We start from the raw sequence: 15,227 nt of genomic DNA, 5'->3' as shown, positions 1-15,227 counted from the left end.
TTTTTGAGATGGAGTTTCGCTCTTGTTACCCAGGCTGGAGTGCAATGGCGCGATGTCGGCTCACCGCAACCTCCGCCTCCTGGGTTCAGGCAATTCTCCTGAATTTCAGGCACGCGCCACCATGCCCAGCTAATTTTTTGTAGTTTTAGTAGAGACGGCGTTTCACTGTGTTGACCAGGATGGTCTCAATCTCTTGACCTCATGATCCACCCGCCTCGGCCTCCCAAAGTGCTGGGATTACAGGCGTGAGCCACCACGCCCAGCCTAAAACTTTTTAAAATATAGACTGGGTGCGGTGGTTCACACCTGTAATCCCAGCACTTTGGGAGGCGGAGGCAAGAGGACTGTTTGAGCCCAGGAGTTTGAGACTAGCCTGAGCAACATAGTGAGACCCTGTCTCTATCACAGTAGTAATAATAATAATAATAATAATAATATTAAGTCAGGTATGGCGGCATGTAGTTATAGTCCCAGCTATTCAGGAGTCTGAGGAGGATGAGTTGAGGCCAGGAGGTCAAGGCTGCAGTGAGCTGTGAACATACCGCTGCACTCCAGCCTGATCAGTAGAGCCAAACCCTGGTTTATTTGTTTGTTTTTCCTTTTCTTTTTGTTGTTGTTTTTTTTTTAAACAAAACAAAAACAAAAAACTTTAAAAAAATGTTATCTACAGTATTTATTCCATTCACATTTTATTTTGTTGTCCTAACCAATATGAGTGCTTCTGGAGGGTAGGGACCATGTGCCTTTTATTTCTTCAGTAGGTCCACAATGCTAAGCACTTTGATTTTATGAGCATTTTTTGTGTGCCTAGTTTTTCTAGGTGCTGGGAGATAGGGTGAGTGCAGGAGGTAGAATGGGTAAATTCCCATCCTTCTTGAGCCTATATTTCAGTACGTAATATACAATGCTAACACTTCACATTTGAATTGCATTTTGAGGCTTCTGAAGTGATTACTGTCATCTGTGAAATCACCTCCTTTGATCCTTCTATCTCTGTATGCTAGATGAGGATTATAATCCATTATGTGATTGTGTAAAGTTACACAGTATGTACAGCTTGGGACTCAGACCTCAGCCTCCTAATTTTATTTGGACTTGTGTAATTTTGACCACGTCTGTTTCTGAAGCTTTTATGATGAATGCTTAAGTAGTGGGAATCCGGACATTCATTTTTGGAGGTTTACATGTAGTTCTTGGTTACTTGCTGTGAGCCACTTTGCCTGGCTGATATCCTAACTCTTATCAGTCAGGATGGAGGCAAGAGGCATCTGTTTATGAGATACACAAAATAGAGCCTATGGATTTTGATGACTGATAAGATGTTGTGGGGGAGTTTATGGGAATTCTTACTATTTTCCAGGACGGTGCCAAGCACTTCTACATGGATTTCTTCATTTATTCTCACTGAAGCCCTTTGGATTTTTCTACTATTATTGTCTTCATTATAAAGATAAGAAAATTGAGTCTCAGAAAGTTTGATAACTGCTTACGGTCACAGAGCCAGTGCATATTGTTATTCAAACCCCCAGTCTATCAGACTTCTCTAAAGAACACTCTTATCCACTATATAGTACTGCCTAACAGTTTCCAGGTTACTCACTTGATCAATCAGGTGATTGATGGTAGTGCTGGAACAATGTTAGAGAAGATTATTTCTGTTTTTGGGGCATTTCAGGTTGCCTTTGGGACATTGAGGTAGAGATGTCTAGGTGGAAGCTGGATCTAAAAAAAAAAAAATTTTTTTTTTAAATGAGACGGGGTCTCACTCTGTCACCCAGGCTGGAGTACAGTGGTATAATCACTATTCACTTTGTCCTCAACCTCCTGGGCTAAGGTAACCCTCCCACCTAAGCCTCCTGGGTAGCTGGGACTACAGGTGTGTACCACCATGCCCAGCTAATTTTTATATTTTTTGTAAAGATGGAGTTTTGCGATGTTGTTCAGGCTGGTCTTGAATTGCTGAGCTCAAACAGTTCTCCCCCCTCGGCATTCCAGAGTGCTGGGATGATAGCTGTAAACTACAGTACCTGACCTGAATCTAAAATTTAATCCCAGATGAATGGCCTGAACTAGATGGTTATGCTGCTCTGGTAGTCCTTAGTCAGTAGGTGGTTATGGTGCTACCACCTGGCAAATGGGCTGGGTGTTACTACAACAAAGGTAGTCAAAGGCTTAGGAGTATACATGACCACCTGAAGAATGTACATGTGTGTAGAGAGGGAGAAAAGTTAGTCTTTCACACGACTGAATCTCATTCTCTACACACACATACATTGTCACACTTTAATTCTGGACATTGTTTTCTGTAACATCTCAAATCTCATCTTACTCCCACCAAGACCAAAAAAACAGTTCCTGTTCTTTTATATCTGGTTAGTGGTAGAATGAGATTAGCTATAAATGGTAGCTGTATTGTCCTTTTTTCATTTTACTTAGGTCAGACAGCAGAACTGTAGCTTGTTTAGCAGTGAAAGCTTAAAAATACAAATGAAACATGGAAAAAGAGAGCCAAAGTCCCATGAAGCTCTATTAATTAAGCATTTAAGATTGGTAAATGTTCACAAACCCTGGCAGCCTCTAGAGATGTGTACTGTATCTCTCTGTTAACAGTGGTCTCAACCTGAAACATCCATGTGTGAAGGAACATGTTTTATAACAGAACTGAGTGGTATCTATTCATAGAAGGTAGCTTGGGAGTTTATTGCATTCCTTGCCTTTTCCCCTGGGTTTATAGTGTGGTAGATTTTATATATATGAGAGTCTGTCCTTGATCAGTATGCGTAATGGAACAGGACAGCAATTCAGATATCAGTTGATGGTGTCCTAACATCAGGGAAAGTATGTTGACTGCTTATAGTCTGCTCTATTTGTGAGTAGAACATAGACCTGGAGGCTTCTGCTGCTGCTCCAGGCCAGGGAATGGAAAGATTTGTTTGGTTGCCATTCTCATTTTTTTTTCTTTGATTCTCTTAAACAACACTCTCTGGCAAGTGATTGGGCCCACAGAGACCAGAGCCTGTACATGGAGAAGAATGGACAGAGATTATATTGTCTTCCTTACTTTATCTTGTGAGCTGCTTATCTCTTCCACAGGGAGGACAATGTGTTAACTTGAGATAATTCTGGCATGCTGTCATCTTTGGGGGAATCATAATTGTTGTGGTCATTTTAGGCAGCTTCAAGGGAGTTGAGTTCATTCAGCTTCAGTTACCTGAACTGAATTCACTTACCTGAACTGATGCTTTCATGAAATGGAATCTTTCCACGTCAAAGCTTTGATTGAAATTTCACTGACTAGTTTTCATGAGATCACTTGTGGTCTCAAGTACTTTAGAGGTGCATCGATTGTGATTTATGGTCAACTTTTAGCACCCTTGTCCCTCTGGAGTTTTGGAATGCTATTTGTGAGGTTCATAACTTCATAAATATTTATTGAACACCTACTTCCTGCCAGGTAGTAGTGATAGAGTATATAATAAGGAACAAGCTATATAAGGTCCTTTCTGTCTTGGAGCTTACTTTCTTTAGGATATTAGACATTAAATTAGGCTAGTTCAGATAAGATAGTACTTATGAAAGATCTGTAACAAGTTCTTTTGGATGTGTCTAGTGTCCTTCCCTATTACATGTCCAGATCTTTCTCATCTTCATTTGAAGGCTGGCTCAAATAGCAGCTTCTCCATCATGTCCTTATCTGATCCTTCCAGCTGATATATTCTTCCCCTCTTTGAAATCTCATGCCTCTCTATCAGCAACTTTTCTTATGTCACCTTAAAATTTTTTTCTACTTGTTTCATAGTTGTTGAAACAAGTTTTTTCATAGTTGTTGAAACATTTTTTTCTACTTGTTTCATATGTTAAGTCTCCCCTATTAGACTATAAATTATTGAGGACAGGTCGAGTATGGTGGCTCACGCCTGTAATCCCACCACTTTGGGAAGTTGAGGCGGGTGAATTACTTGAGGTCAGGAGTTCGAGGCCAACCTGGCCAACATAGTGAAACCCCATCTCTACTAAAAATACAAAAAATTACAGGCGCATGCCTGTAATCCCAGCTACTTGGGAGACTGAGACAGGAGAATCACCTGAACCCAGGGGGTGGAGCTTGCAGTGAGCTGAGATCCTGCCACTGCACTTTAGCCTGGGTGACAGAGCAAGACTCGTCTGAAAAAAAAAATTATTGAGGGCAGAGAAGATATTCTGTTCATCTTGGTTTGGGATATTTCACATGCAGGCAGCAGGATGTCATGGGAAAAAAACACACTGAATTTAGAGCCATAAGATGAACTGAGTACTGGCTTCTCTGTTCACTGGCTGTATGACTAGGCAAGTCATTGAACTTCTCTGAAACTAAGTTTTCTATCTCTAAGCGTGTAATAATCATCCTTCTGTTCCTGAATAGCTGTCAGGAGGCTCAAACTGAGATAATATGTGGGACTATCCTTTGCAAATCCTAACTTTCTACACACAGTAGCATAGTAAATATTCAGGAAGTATTTGAATGAGTAAGCATTTACTTTAGTGAACACCTTTTCCTGAGCAGTTCTCTTGCTTAATGAGGTCTTTTGATTTTGTAAATATGTTAGACTGCTTATCTGATTTTTTTGTATTGCTCCATTTTGCAGATGACTTCTAATTTTATTAAATTATTCTGTTCCTAGAATTGGCATCCTCTTCATCCACCTGTGTGTGACCAGGAATTTTCTGTTTTTTTTTTTTTCTTTGTAGGTGCTATGTAATATTTAAATAAGAAATGACATTTGATTTGTTTCAGCAGGTGATACATTATGGCTGACATGCAAAATCTGGTAGAAAGATTGGAGAGGGCAGTGGGCCGCCTGGAGGCAGTATCCCATACCTCTGACATGCACCGTGGGTATGGAGACAGTCCTTCAAAAGGTAAGCAGTTCACAGCCCAGCAGAATGCTTTCTTTGAATGTCTTGGTCTGAAAATTTTCTGATCTCTCCTTTGGAGCTAACTTCCCAAAACACTTAATCTAGAAAGTTTATATTTTGTAATTTATATTACTGTGAACAGATAAGAGAGGAAATGACTTGTACATGGAGGCCTGTGGTTAAGTTATTTTAACACCAGAACTTCCTGCTTATGTGATATTTCCTGTTCTTTCTTTGGCAGAATGACTCCAATGTAAGTCAAATGACAAATGATAATAAAATTCCTCTCTCCAAATGATTGGCAAATTGGCCATTTTGCACATGTACCAATTGAAACATAGAATGTTAACACGAAAAGAAACCTTGGAGGATCATTTTATTTTCATTTTATAGATAAAGAAAATTAAGCTCAGAGAGGAAAAGGGATTTAGTCAGGGTCACACAACCAGTTAGTGGTGAATTGGACCTAGAACCCATGTTTCCCTACTCCTGTTCCAGTATCCTCTTGACTGTATTACCTTGCCTCCTGACTTCCTTTTTTTTTTCCATATGCTGCTTACACAGAACCCACTTTCACATAGAAGCACATTTTAAAGAAGCCTCCTCCTGATGCATGGCTGATTCTTCCTGGTGTGTTTGTCTTTAGCAGGAGCAGCTCCCTACGTGCAGGCATTTGACTTACTGCTTGCCGGTCCCGTGGCAGAGTACTTGAAGATCAGTAAAGAGATTGGGGGAGACGTGCAGAAACATGTAAGGATGTTTTGCCTTTTTCCCCTTCTTTTAAGGACTGAGAGCTTTCTTCAGTCAGCCAAGGGGCTCATCCTTGGTTTAAGAGCCCCTTGAGAATTTCCTCTTGGTTTGGGGCATTACACATGTTCTTTTTCTTCTACCTCTACTGAGGAGTTCAGTCCAGCCATAGAAATGATTCCTCATATTTTTCTAGGCCCCTTGCTTTTATCACATATTTATACAGAAAGGTTACTTGGTATATAAAATATGATTCTGTTCATCTTTGTAGTGAAGAATATGCACCAGTTTGATCCCAATGTATTATATAATGAAACCTACAGTGGCTTATTTAAAGGAGTCATTATCATGACATAGCATTTATAAAACTATGCTTGATAGTTATTAGTTATGCTAATGTGGGTTATTTTCACACTTGCCCACAGCAAGAATATGAAGGAGGCAATGACAGGTGCCTTTCCACCCACCTTCCTTTATGCCTCCTATGTCATCACCACCACGCACCCCCCGCCATCCCACACTCACATATACATTCTGCCTCTATTTTTGGGACCCAGAAACATTCCTGCTAACTCACTGAATGATCCCTTATAAATAGAAACCATATTTAGGGATCTTCCTCACCTAAACCTTTCACCAAGACTGGCTGCTTGGCTTTTGGAAAATCTATTTTGAGCCTCTCAAATACCATCTGTTGCCAATGGTCTTAGCTCTAGAGTGTGGGACTGGGACTTTAGTAAGGGTCTGGAGGCTTGCATTTTTACTTTATACAGTTCTATAACATTTGAAAAAACTTTAAAACATTTATCATTTGTATTTTAAAAATGCACATCCAGAAAAAAATAGATTACTTTCTTTGAATTTTTTGTATTTTAATAGTGCTTTAGTCTCATGTTTCTTAAATTCTTTTGACTGTGAATGACCGTTAGAAAGAAAGAACATATTTATAACTGAGATAAAAGTTTCACAAAATGATATTTATTTATTTTTTCCATACATATTCTGCTTATGTAGCAAAATTATATTTATACTACTTCTGCTGTACTGATTTTTTTTTAACTTTTTATTTGGAAATAACTTTAAGTTGGTGCACTACACTCATACTTTTTTTTCTATTAAGCTCACTAAATCGATTTAGTTATTTATTAATGGGTCATGATATCTAGCATTTGAGAGATAGCTTTAACCTAAAGGAGTAAATACCTTGAGAAGTTTAGGCATAAATTTAGGGCTTTGCTTTTATTCCTGTCTCCAGTTTTTGAGAAAAGAAAGGGGTTTTTTGTTTGTTTGTTTTGGTGGTGGTTTGTGTGTGTGTGTGTTTTGTTTCTTTCTTTTTTTTGCTGATGTGAAATAGGAAGGATTTCACTGCACAGTATCACAATGCATGTGTAGTAGCTAAGATGACTTCATGTAAGGCCAGGTGATTATCTGATTAACTTCATTTCCAACTCTGGATTTGTATCCCTGGCAAGTTCCAACAGGAACAGTAGTATATGTAATTCTGCTATCAGTCCCTGGAATCTGCAGTACATGAGGAGGATAAAATGAAGTGCCTGGGTTGCTATCAGAGTACATGAAAGTAGAGGTTTCAGGTTATTCTTATCAAGACCTCTCCAGTTATAACGTGTCATCTATAGCTGATTCTTCTTTCTGGCAGGCGGAGATGGTCCACACAGGTTTGAAGTTGGAGCGAGCTCTTTTGGTTACAGCATCTCAGTGTCAACAGCCAGCAGATGTAAGTTCACTACTAGTTGGTTTTATTTTGGTTTGATGCTCAAGATGAGTTGAGAGATTTCTGTTAAGCTATTATCACATCCTAAAATAGGCCTACAAGGCTCATGATGTTACATGGTTCATACCAAGTTCCAGAGGTAGAGCCAGACTTTAAGTGCCTTAATGGGAATGTGCTATTGGGTACTTAATGGTCTCTACTGGCTTTTTCTCTGTCATTTTGCATAGGACTGTAGTTATCCCTGGGACTTTGCTTGCCTGCCTCTTTACTGAGCCCACATTCATCATAGTGTCTCCAAAGCCCTTTAAAGATGATTCTCTTGCCTCACTGTGGTTGGGCTTTAGTAGTGCTGCTGTGGAGATCTCAAAACTCCTGCAGTATTGCTTCTCCCCTCATCCTTCACAGGTTGGGTGAATCTCCCTTTAATTTTACTCCCACCTCAAAATTTTATGGTGCAAGATGTGAAAAGTTGAATTTAAATTCAACTTTTAGATTTAGATTTTTCTTGGAGGCAAAGATTATAGGATTCCTTTTTTTGCGTTTGGTGTTCCTAGTTACAGAGGGCTAATAAAGCAAGTTGTCCTAAATGCTGTATTAAAACTCTTCACCCTCAGCATGCCTAGATAATATAAAAATAGTGCAAGATAATGTCAAAAAAAATCCCAGCACTTTGGGAGGCTGAGGCAGGAGGATCACTTGAGGCCAGGAGTTGGAGACCAGCCTGGGCAACATAGCAAGACCTTGCTTCCTCTACTAAAAGTTAAAAAAAAAAAAAAAACAGGCAAGGTGATACGTGCCTAGAGTCCCAACTACTTGAGGTGCTGAAATGGGAGGAACATTTGAGCCTGAAAGTTTGAGGTTGCAGTGAGCCATGAACATACCACTGCACTCCAGCCTGGGTGATAGAGCGAGACCCTGCCTCCANAAAACCCGTAATCCCAGCACTTTGGGAGGCCAAGGCGAGCGGATCACTTGAGGTCAGGAATTCAAAACCAGCCTGACCAACATGGAAAAACCCGTCTCTACTAAAAAATACAAAATTAGCTGGGCGTGGTGGCACATGCCTGTAATCCCAGCTACTCAGGAGGCTGAGGCAGGAGACTCGCTTGAACCTGGGAGGTAGAGGTTGCGGTGAGCTGAGATCATGCCATTGCCCTGCAGCCTGGGCAACAAGAGTGACCTCCCATCTCAAAAAAAAAGAAGCAGCAGCAGCTACCTCTGGAACAGTTCACCGTGTACTGGACCAGGTGAAAGACAGCCTTATCATTTTCTCCGCAGTTTCACACCTTGTTCTCGGTCCCCTACCTTGATCCCATTCACAGATCACTACTGCCAGTTCCAGATACTCAGATAGTGATTAAACAAACCACATCACTTCCTCAAAATGCCTACACCTCCTTAGCTATGGAGGATGTTGCCACTGTCCCTGAGCTGAGCACCTGAGAAACATTCCCCTGATCCTCCACATCCATAAGGCTGGCTTCACCCTTAACCCTTATCTAAATGTCACCATTAAATATTCCAAAGCAGATTTTTCAGGCCCTCTCGCTGACCATACTTCAGTTACTAATCTTTATATATTTTCTTCTGATTAGCTGTCCAAAAAACAATAAAAATTTAGTAAAATTATCTATCCTCCAGCATCAGCTGCAGATCTTGAGAATCTCTGTTCTCTCCATTCTTAGGGTATCACACTACTCTGCAGGAGGGTAGAGTCCCTTCTCTTCTGCAGCACCAAAAATGATTCCCTTCCACCTCTACCCCACATGCCAGTCACCAGTGACCCAACAGTGCCCTGTGGCTCAACTAGTCTGATGGAGTCATCTCTACAATTATTAGATGTTACTGAAAAGAAAGACGCATCACTAGGTGAGTCACATTCACAATCCAGTGTGACTTCAGTGACACCATAGTATGTTGCTGACATGATGGACAGAGTTAAACTCCATTGTGATATGCAAGGCAATAGCCAATGAGTATTGAATATGTATATATAGGGCATGGTAGTGTGCACCTGTAGTCCCAGCTACTCCAGAAGCCAAGGCTGGAGGGTCACTTGAGCCCAGGAGTTCCATGCTGCAGTGAGCTATGGTGGCACCACTGCACTCCAACCTGGGCAACAGAGTGTGACCCTATCTCTTAAAAAAAAAAAAAAAAAAAGGTATATGTGTGTATATATAATCTAATTCTAATATGTAGAATTAGATTGTGATTCTTAATCTGTCCTGAATGGTTAAGATCTGAGAATTGAGATGTTCAGGAAATGGAGCTATGGAGGAAGGGTGAAAACGCAAACAAAATTCATCCATTTTGCTAAGGTACCTGGTTGAATGCTAAGCCCCTAATTGTTTTATTTTATTTATGTTTAAAAACAAATTCTTTTTTTTGTGTCAGGGTGTTGTTTTGTCACCCAGACTGGAATGTAGTAGTGCAATCAGAGCTCACTGAAGCCTTGACCTCCCAGGCTTAAATGATCCTCCCACCTCAGCCTCCTGAGTAGCCTTAACTACAAGAGTGCACCACCATGCTTGGATTATTTATTTATTTTTGAGGTAGGGTCTCATTCTGTTGCCCAGGTTGGAGTGCAGTGGCAGGATCTTGGCTCACTGAAACCTCTACCTCCCAGGCTCAAGTGATTCTCCCACCTCAGCCTCCCGAACAGCTGGGACTACAGGCATGTGCCACCATACCCAGCTGATTTTTGTATTTTTGTAGAGATGAGGTTTCACCATGTTGCCCAAGCTGATCTTGAACTCCTGGACTCAAGTGATCTGCCCCCCTCAGCCTCCCAAAGTGCTGGGATTACAGGCGTGAGCCACTGTGCCTGACCCTAATTCTTTTTATTATTTGTAGAGACAAGAGTGTGCTGTGTTGTCCATTCTGGTCTCAAACTCCTGGTCTCAAGCAATCTTTCTGCCTTGGCCTTCCAAAGTGCTAGGATTACAGGCGTGAGCCACCACGCCCAGCCTAAGCCCCCTAATTGCATTTGTTTCATCAGTTCTTTACTTAGCAGCTACTATATGGCTAGCAGTGCATTGAGGGCTTTAATTATGATAAAAGAGCTCTTGTCTTTGAAGAATTAATGAGAAAGAAAAACATTCACATGGGTCCATTAATAGTTTGTGTTGGTGAGTGATAAAATGCCAAAATTGGTTATGCTGACAACAAATGCTGTAGGAGGCTGGTGTGGCTGGGGTTGGAGGGCCCTCATGAAGCATGAGGAAAATTTAGAATCATGGAAAAAGAAGAGAATATCATTAGTAAGGCAAAGGAATGATGTCCTGAGTACATCCTATGTGTGGAACAGAAAAGAGACAAGTCACTGAAATGGAGGTATTGTGTTACAGCTGAGGTATGGGTCCTGATCATGAATAACCATACAGTACAGCCTGAGGAGTTGGAACTCTATGAGGAGAATGAAATGATGAACAGTATTTTAGCCTTAGGAATCAGGACAGGACTGCTGAGGCTTATTTGGGTACTCAGTAGCGTCCATAGAGAATTCTGGCCTTCAGGATCAGAAGGCATAGAAACCCCTGTGGAAAAATGTTAACCTGAATCTTTTCTTGCATTTTTTCCTAGAACAAGCTTTCCGATTTGTTGGCACCCATCTCAGAGCAGATCAAAGAAGTGATAACCTTTCGGGAGAAGAACCGAGGCAGCAAGTTGTTTAATCACCTGTCAGCTGTCAGCGAAAGCATCCAGGCCCTGGGCTGGGTGGCTATGGTGAGTAGCGCAGATTCCTGAGCTGGGGGTGGGTATAGACTGTAAGAGGGAAGGCAATATGGTTGGAGAGGTCCTGAGTCACTGACAGCATCTCTCTTTCTAGGCTCCCAAGCCTGGCCCTTACGTGAAAGAAATGAACGATGCTGCCATGTTTTATACAAACCGAGTCCTCAAAGAGTACAAAGATGTGTAAGTTCAGCCTTTTCTTTTCTTTCTTTTTTTTTTTTTCTGAGACAGTGTCTTGTGTTGTCACCCAGGCTGGAGTGCAGTGTGCACAGGCACAGCTCACTGCAGCCTCAACCTCCCAGCTCAAGCAATCCTCAGTCCCCCAAGTAGCTGGGACTTCAGGTACGCTCCACCATGCCTGGCTTATTTTTTAATTTTTTTGTAGCGATGAGGTCTCACTGTTTCCCAGGGTGGTCTCTAATGATTCTCCTGCCTTGGCATCCCAAAGTGCTGGGATTATAGGTGTGAGCCATGCCCAGCCAAGTTCAGCTTTTTCTCAGGGGTAAAGGATAAACCCAGTTGGTTACTTGCTGTGGAGTTAATGAAGTTAACTTTGGAGTTAACGAAGGCTGCCCTTAGCCACTGTGCTGGTTTTATCTCAGGGCTGCTTTCTGGAGAGCTTTATAGATATTGGCTCATAGCTGTATTTGCAAGCAGGAAATGTTTCTGCTTCCACTTCTGCTTTCTATCTTTTGTTAGTAGAGGCCCTTTTAGTCTTCTGATCCTTACCTTTCTGGGTTTAGGAAGTTTTGCTGGCAATAACATGAACTAATGCTCTTTATATAAGATTTTGTTTTTTTTGTTGAGAATTTGTTATTGCCCCAGTGGCAAAGGGTTAAGTAGGACTTAATAGAAATTTTTCATGCAGTCAGTTAAAGTGAGAGTAAGGCTGCCTAGCCAATGCAGATATTAAGAGGGTAGTCACTGTATGTCTACCCACATATGTCTACCAGTCCTGACTTCTCCATTGCTGGTTTTGAGATGGAAAAATTTATTAAGTTGCATATCTACCCAAACCCTTCCTTTCTTCAGTCCTTCATCAAGCAACAAACATTTATTGAGTAACTACTCTGTTTAAGGAATACTACACCTTCCTGTGAGTGAAATGTGTCCCGGAACAACAGGCATTTTGTTATTCTTCCAGCAACGTAGAATTAAACATGACTGTGTTTTCATATATCCCACCATTACCCCATCACTTTACAGTTGAGGAAACTAGGTCTTAGGTTAAATAACCTTCCCAGATAATATACAAGAAGAGAGGGGACTTGAACCATAGGTACAGTGCTATTTCTATAATTTAATGCTAATTGTTTCCTCCTAAAGTTTTTAAGTTTGCTTTTGGTGGGAGTGGGTGTGCTTTGATATAAGGCACTATCTCATAAGGCAATTAAGTTTCTTAGTCTTAAGAACTTAGAGTTCCACAGTGATACTTAAAAGCTCTCCTCTCTACCAGAATGTCTGCTTTTATCAGTTTTACGTATTAGGTTGTGTTTAAGGTCTACTTTGAAAAAGGTTTCAATAAGCAGCAGTGGTCAAAAGAAAAAAAGAAAAAAGTTTTGGTACTTATAACAGTTTGAGAAACATTGCAATGAGAGATAGAAAGAGATAGAATCCAGACTCTCTATCTTACTGGAGTTTGGTCTGATTAGGGTAATAGACTAGGCTATATATACATAGAAGCTTGTGATGAGAGAAAAGCTGCCATTGAGCAGAGCCTAGGAAACACCACAGATAGGAGAATGTGAGCTCATAGGAAAGAAGGGTCTGGAATCACCATTGTAATGTACCCTGACAACCTGTGACAAGTTGTTCTTTAATCCTCCCAGGGATAAGAAGCATGTAGACTGGGTTAAAGCTTATTTAAGTATATGGACAGAGCTGCAGGCTTACATTAAGGAGTTTCATACCACTGGACTGGCATGGAGCAAAACGGTTAGTGAATCTTTCCTCCTTCCCTCCTTCCTACTCTCTCTCTCTCCAGGGTGGGGTCCACAGGTATCTTAGACTTGAGCACTACCAAAGTCTGTGAAGGAATGCTAGTTTTTTCAGTGGAGGGGAGAAAGAAAAGGGGGAGAAAGAAAGGGAAAAAAAGAGTAAAGGAAGCAAGGATCAGTATTCAATTTCAATAAACATGTCAGGGACAGTGATTGATGCTGGGTGGGCAGACACACGCAAATGAGTTGCACTATCCCAGCCTAAGGAGCTTAAAAATACAAATGAAAACCCCCAGTACAAATCACCAAGGCAAATGCTGTAATAAAGATACAGACTCTAGAGGATGCGGAAGAGAAGAGTGCTTCTCATTAGGAGAGATTGTGCTTTGAAGGTATATACTCTTCTGTGAGACTTGAAGGAAGTGTGGGACAGTGAGAAGTGGGATACTACAAAGGCAGAGCTTAAAAATAGAGTAAACGTAGAGATTGCTCATCTCTGGCTTTAATAAGGGGAAATGGTCAGATTTTTGGGAGAAAAGGCTGGAAAGGAAGGTATCCTGAGACTTTGGAATGAGGTAGTTGAGCAAGGGAGTGATAATGATCCAATTTGTCTTTAAAAGAGTATATAGGTTAGGGATAAGGACTCATGCTCAGATTATGAAAGTGATCATGGTGTTTGGGGGATAGTAGAAAAAATTTGCAGGAGATAGCACCAAGATAATAGAAAGATTTGATAAGCCTGAAGAAGTTGGAATCCTCAAAGAAGATTGAATAGTCTTGGATGTGGTAACGTCTTTCACTGAAATAGAGACAAGGGGATGATTATACAGGGAGGGGAGCAGACAGGAAATGATGAATCAGTTCCAAACTTGTTGAATCTGAAGTACTGGTAACACACAAAGGAAGATGTCAAATAGATTTATAGAAATAGTTTTTAGAGCTGGAATCAGGTGAGGTCAAAGACAAAATGTGATGGTCAAGAAATAGAACTGAGAGCTGGATACTTGGGCAAGGATGAGAAGGCATAAAGCCAAGTTGGATATGGGTAGGATGCATTAATCATTGCCTGAAAGGCTGTAGTGGGGACCCCACGTGCACTGGCCATATGTAGGGTGCTACTGGGAATGGTATAGAGGGGAAGAGAGGATGACGATGTTACCTGCACTTACCATTCCAGGGGCCTGTAGCAAAAGAACTGAGTGGACTGCCATCTGGACCCTCTGCTGGATCAGGTCCTCCTCCCCCTCCACCAGGCCCCCCTCCTCCGCCAGTCTCTACCAGTTCAGGCTCAGATGAGTCTGCTTCCCGCTCAGCGCTGTTTGCGCAGATTAATCAGGGGGAGAGCATCACACATGGTGAGTGAGCACTTTGACACGATCAGTCGGTACAGCAAATTGTGTGAGCCAGACTCCACCAACCAGAGCCCAACAGCTAGTCTGCAAACCACAACCCCCGCTTGTGTGTGGGGGACTCATTTGGTGTGTCCTGATCCTTTAAGGGACAGCAAAGCTGGCTTAAATGGAAATCGAAAATAATGATCACAGTTGGAGGAAGCCCTCTGCCCCATGGGAAAGTGACTTAATATTAGGTAGCATATATAGAGTGCCCTCTTGTGCCAAGGCACAGAGCTGGCAGTTTTCCCCAGAGCTTTTTCTGTGGCACCACATGGCCTCTGGGAAGGCATTGTGTTAGGGAGTTAACTTCCTCAGAAGATGCATACTGATTACATGGAGAATTTGCATAAGAGTGACCTTATGTTGGTATAGAGAAAGTAGATACCCTCAACGCAGCTGGTGGAAGTCTGAGTTATCCAGCCCACTTCTAGGAATCTACCTACAAAAATATCTAAAGAAGCTTTGTACAGTATTATTCATAGTAGCTAAAAATGGTGTAACCTAAATCCAACAGTAAGAGAAATGGTTAGTTAACTACCACATGTCCTCTTGATGAAATGTTATGCCACCATTACATTTTTTTCTACAGTGAACCATGTAATGTTTAAGAAAAAAATTAGTATGTAAATTACAACCGCAAGGAATAGTAGAGATAAAAAGGCCATTCGGTATTGGTTATACAGTTAACATAGATCAGGTCATGTTCAAAGCAAGGTGTGTGTCAGCCTGCTGTGGGAGATTATGGATTATTTTTCCCTTAAAACATAAAAGAAATATATTTTTACTTTT

General features: G+C 41.2%; 1 protein-coding gene across 8 annotated transcripts in view; it reads left to right on the top strand.

Annotated features, from left to right (window-relative positions):
- Positions 1-15,227, top strand: part of CAP1 (cyclase associated actin cytoskeleton regulatory protein 1) — a 31,356-nt gene that overhangs the window by 11,945 nt on the left and 4,184 nt on the right. For 2 of the 8 annotated variants that reach the window (XM_017507962.2, XM_017507963.2), the window contains exons 2-8: positions 4,778-4,899; positions 5,546-5,646; positions 7,301-7,378; positions 10,958-11,101; positions 11,205-11,290; positions 12,937-13,042; positions 14,222-14,399. In XM_017507962.2, coding sequence (XP_017363451.1) covers positions 4,788-4,899; positions 5,546-5,646; positions 7,301-7,378; positions 10,958-11,101; positions 11,205-11,290; positions 12,937-13,042; positions 14,222-14,399 — 805 coding nt within the window. In that variant the 5' untranslated portion in view covers positions 4,778-4,787. Of the gene's footprint in view, positions 1-4,774; positions 4,900-5,542; positions 5,647-7,300; positions 7,379-10,957; positions 11,102-11,204; positions 11,291-12,936; positions 13,043-14,221; positions 14,400-15,227 lie in introns of all 8 variants that reach the window. The other 6 variants (XM_017507959.2, XM_017507958.2, XM_017507964.2 and 3 more) reach the window with 3 other exon arrangements.

Source organism: Cebus imitator, unplaced genomic scaffold (genome assembly GCF_001604975.1).
Source record: "Cebus imitator isolate Cc_AM_T3 unplaced genomic scaffold, Cebus_imitator-1.0 Scaffold385, whole genome shotgun sequence".
In the NCBI taxonomy this organism is placed as follows: Eukaryota; Metazoa; Chordata; class Mammalia; order Primates; family Cebidae; genus Cebus; species Cebus imitator.
This window is presented reverse-complemented; position numbering and strand designations above follow the sequence as displayed.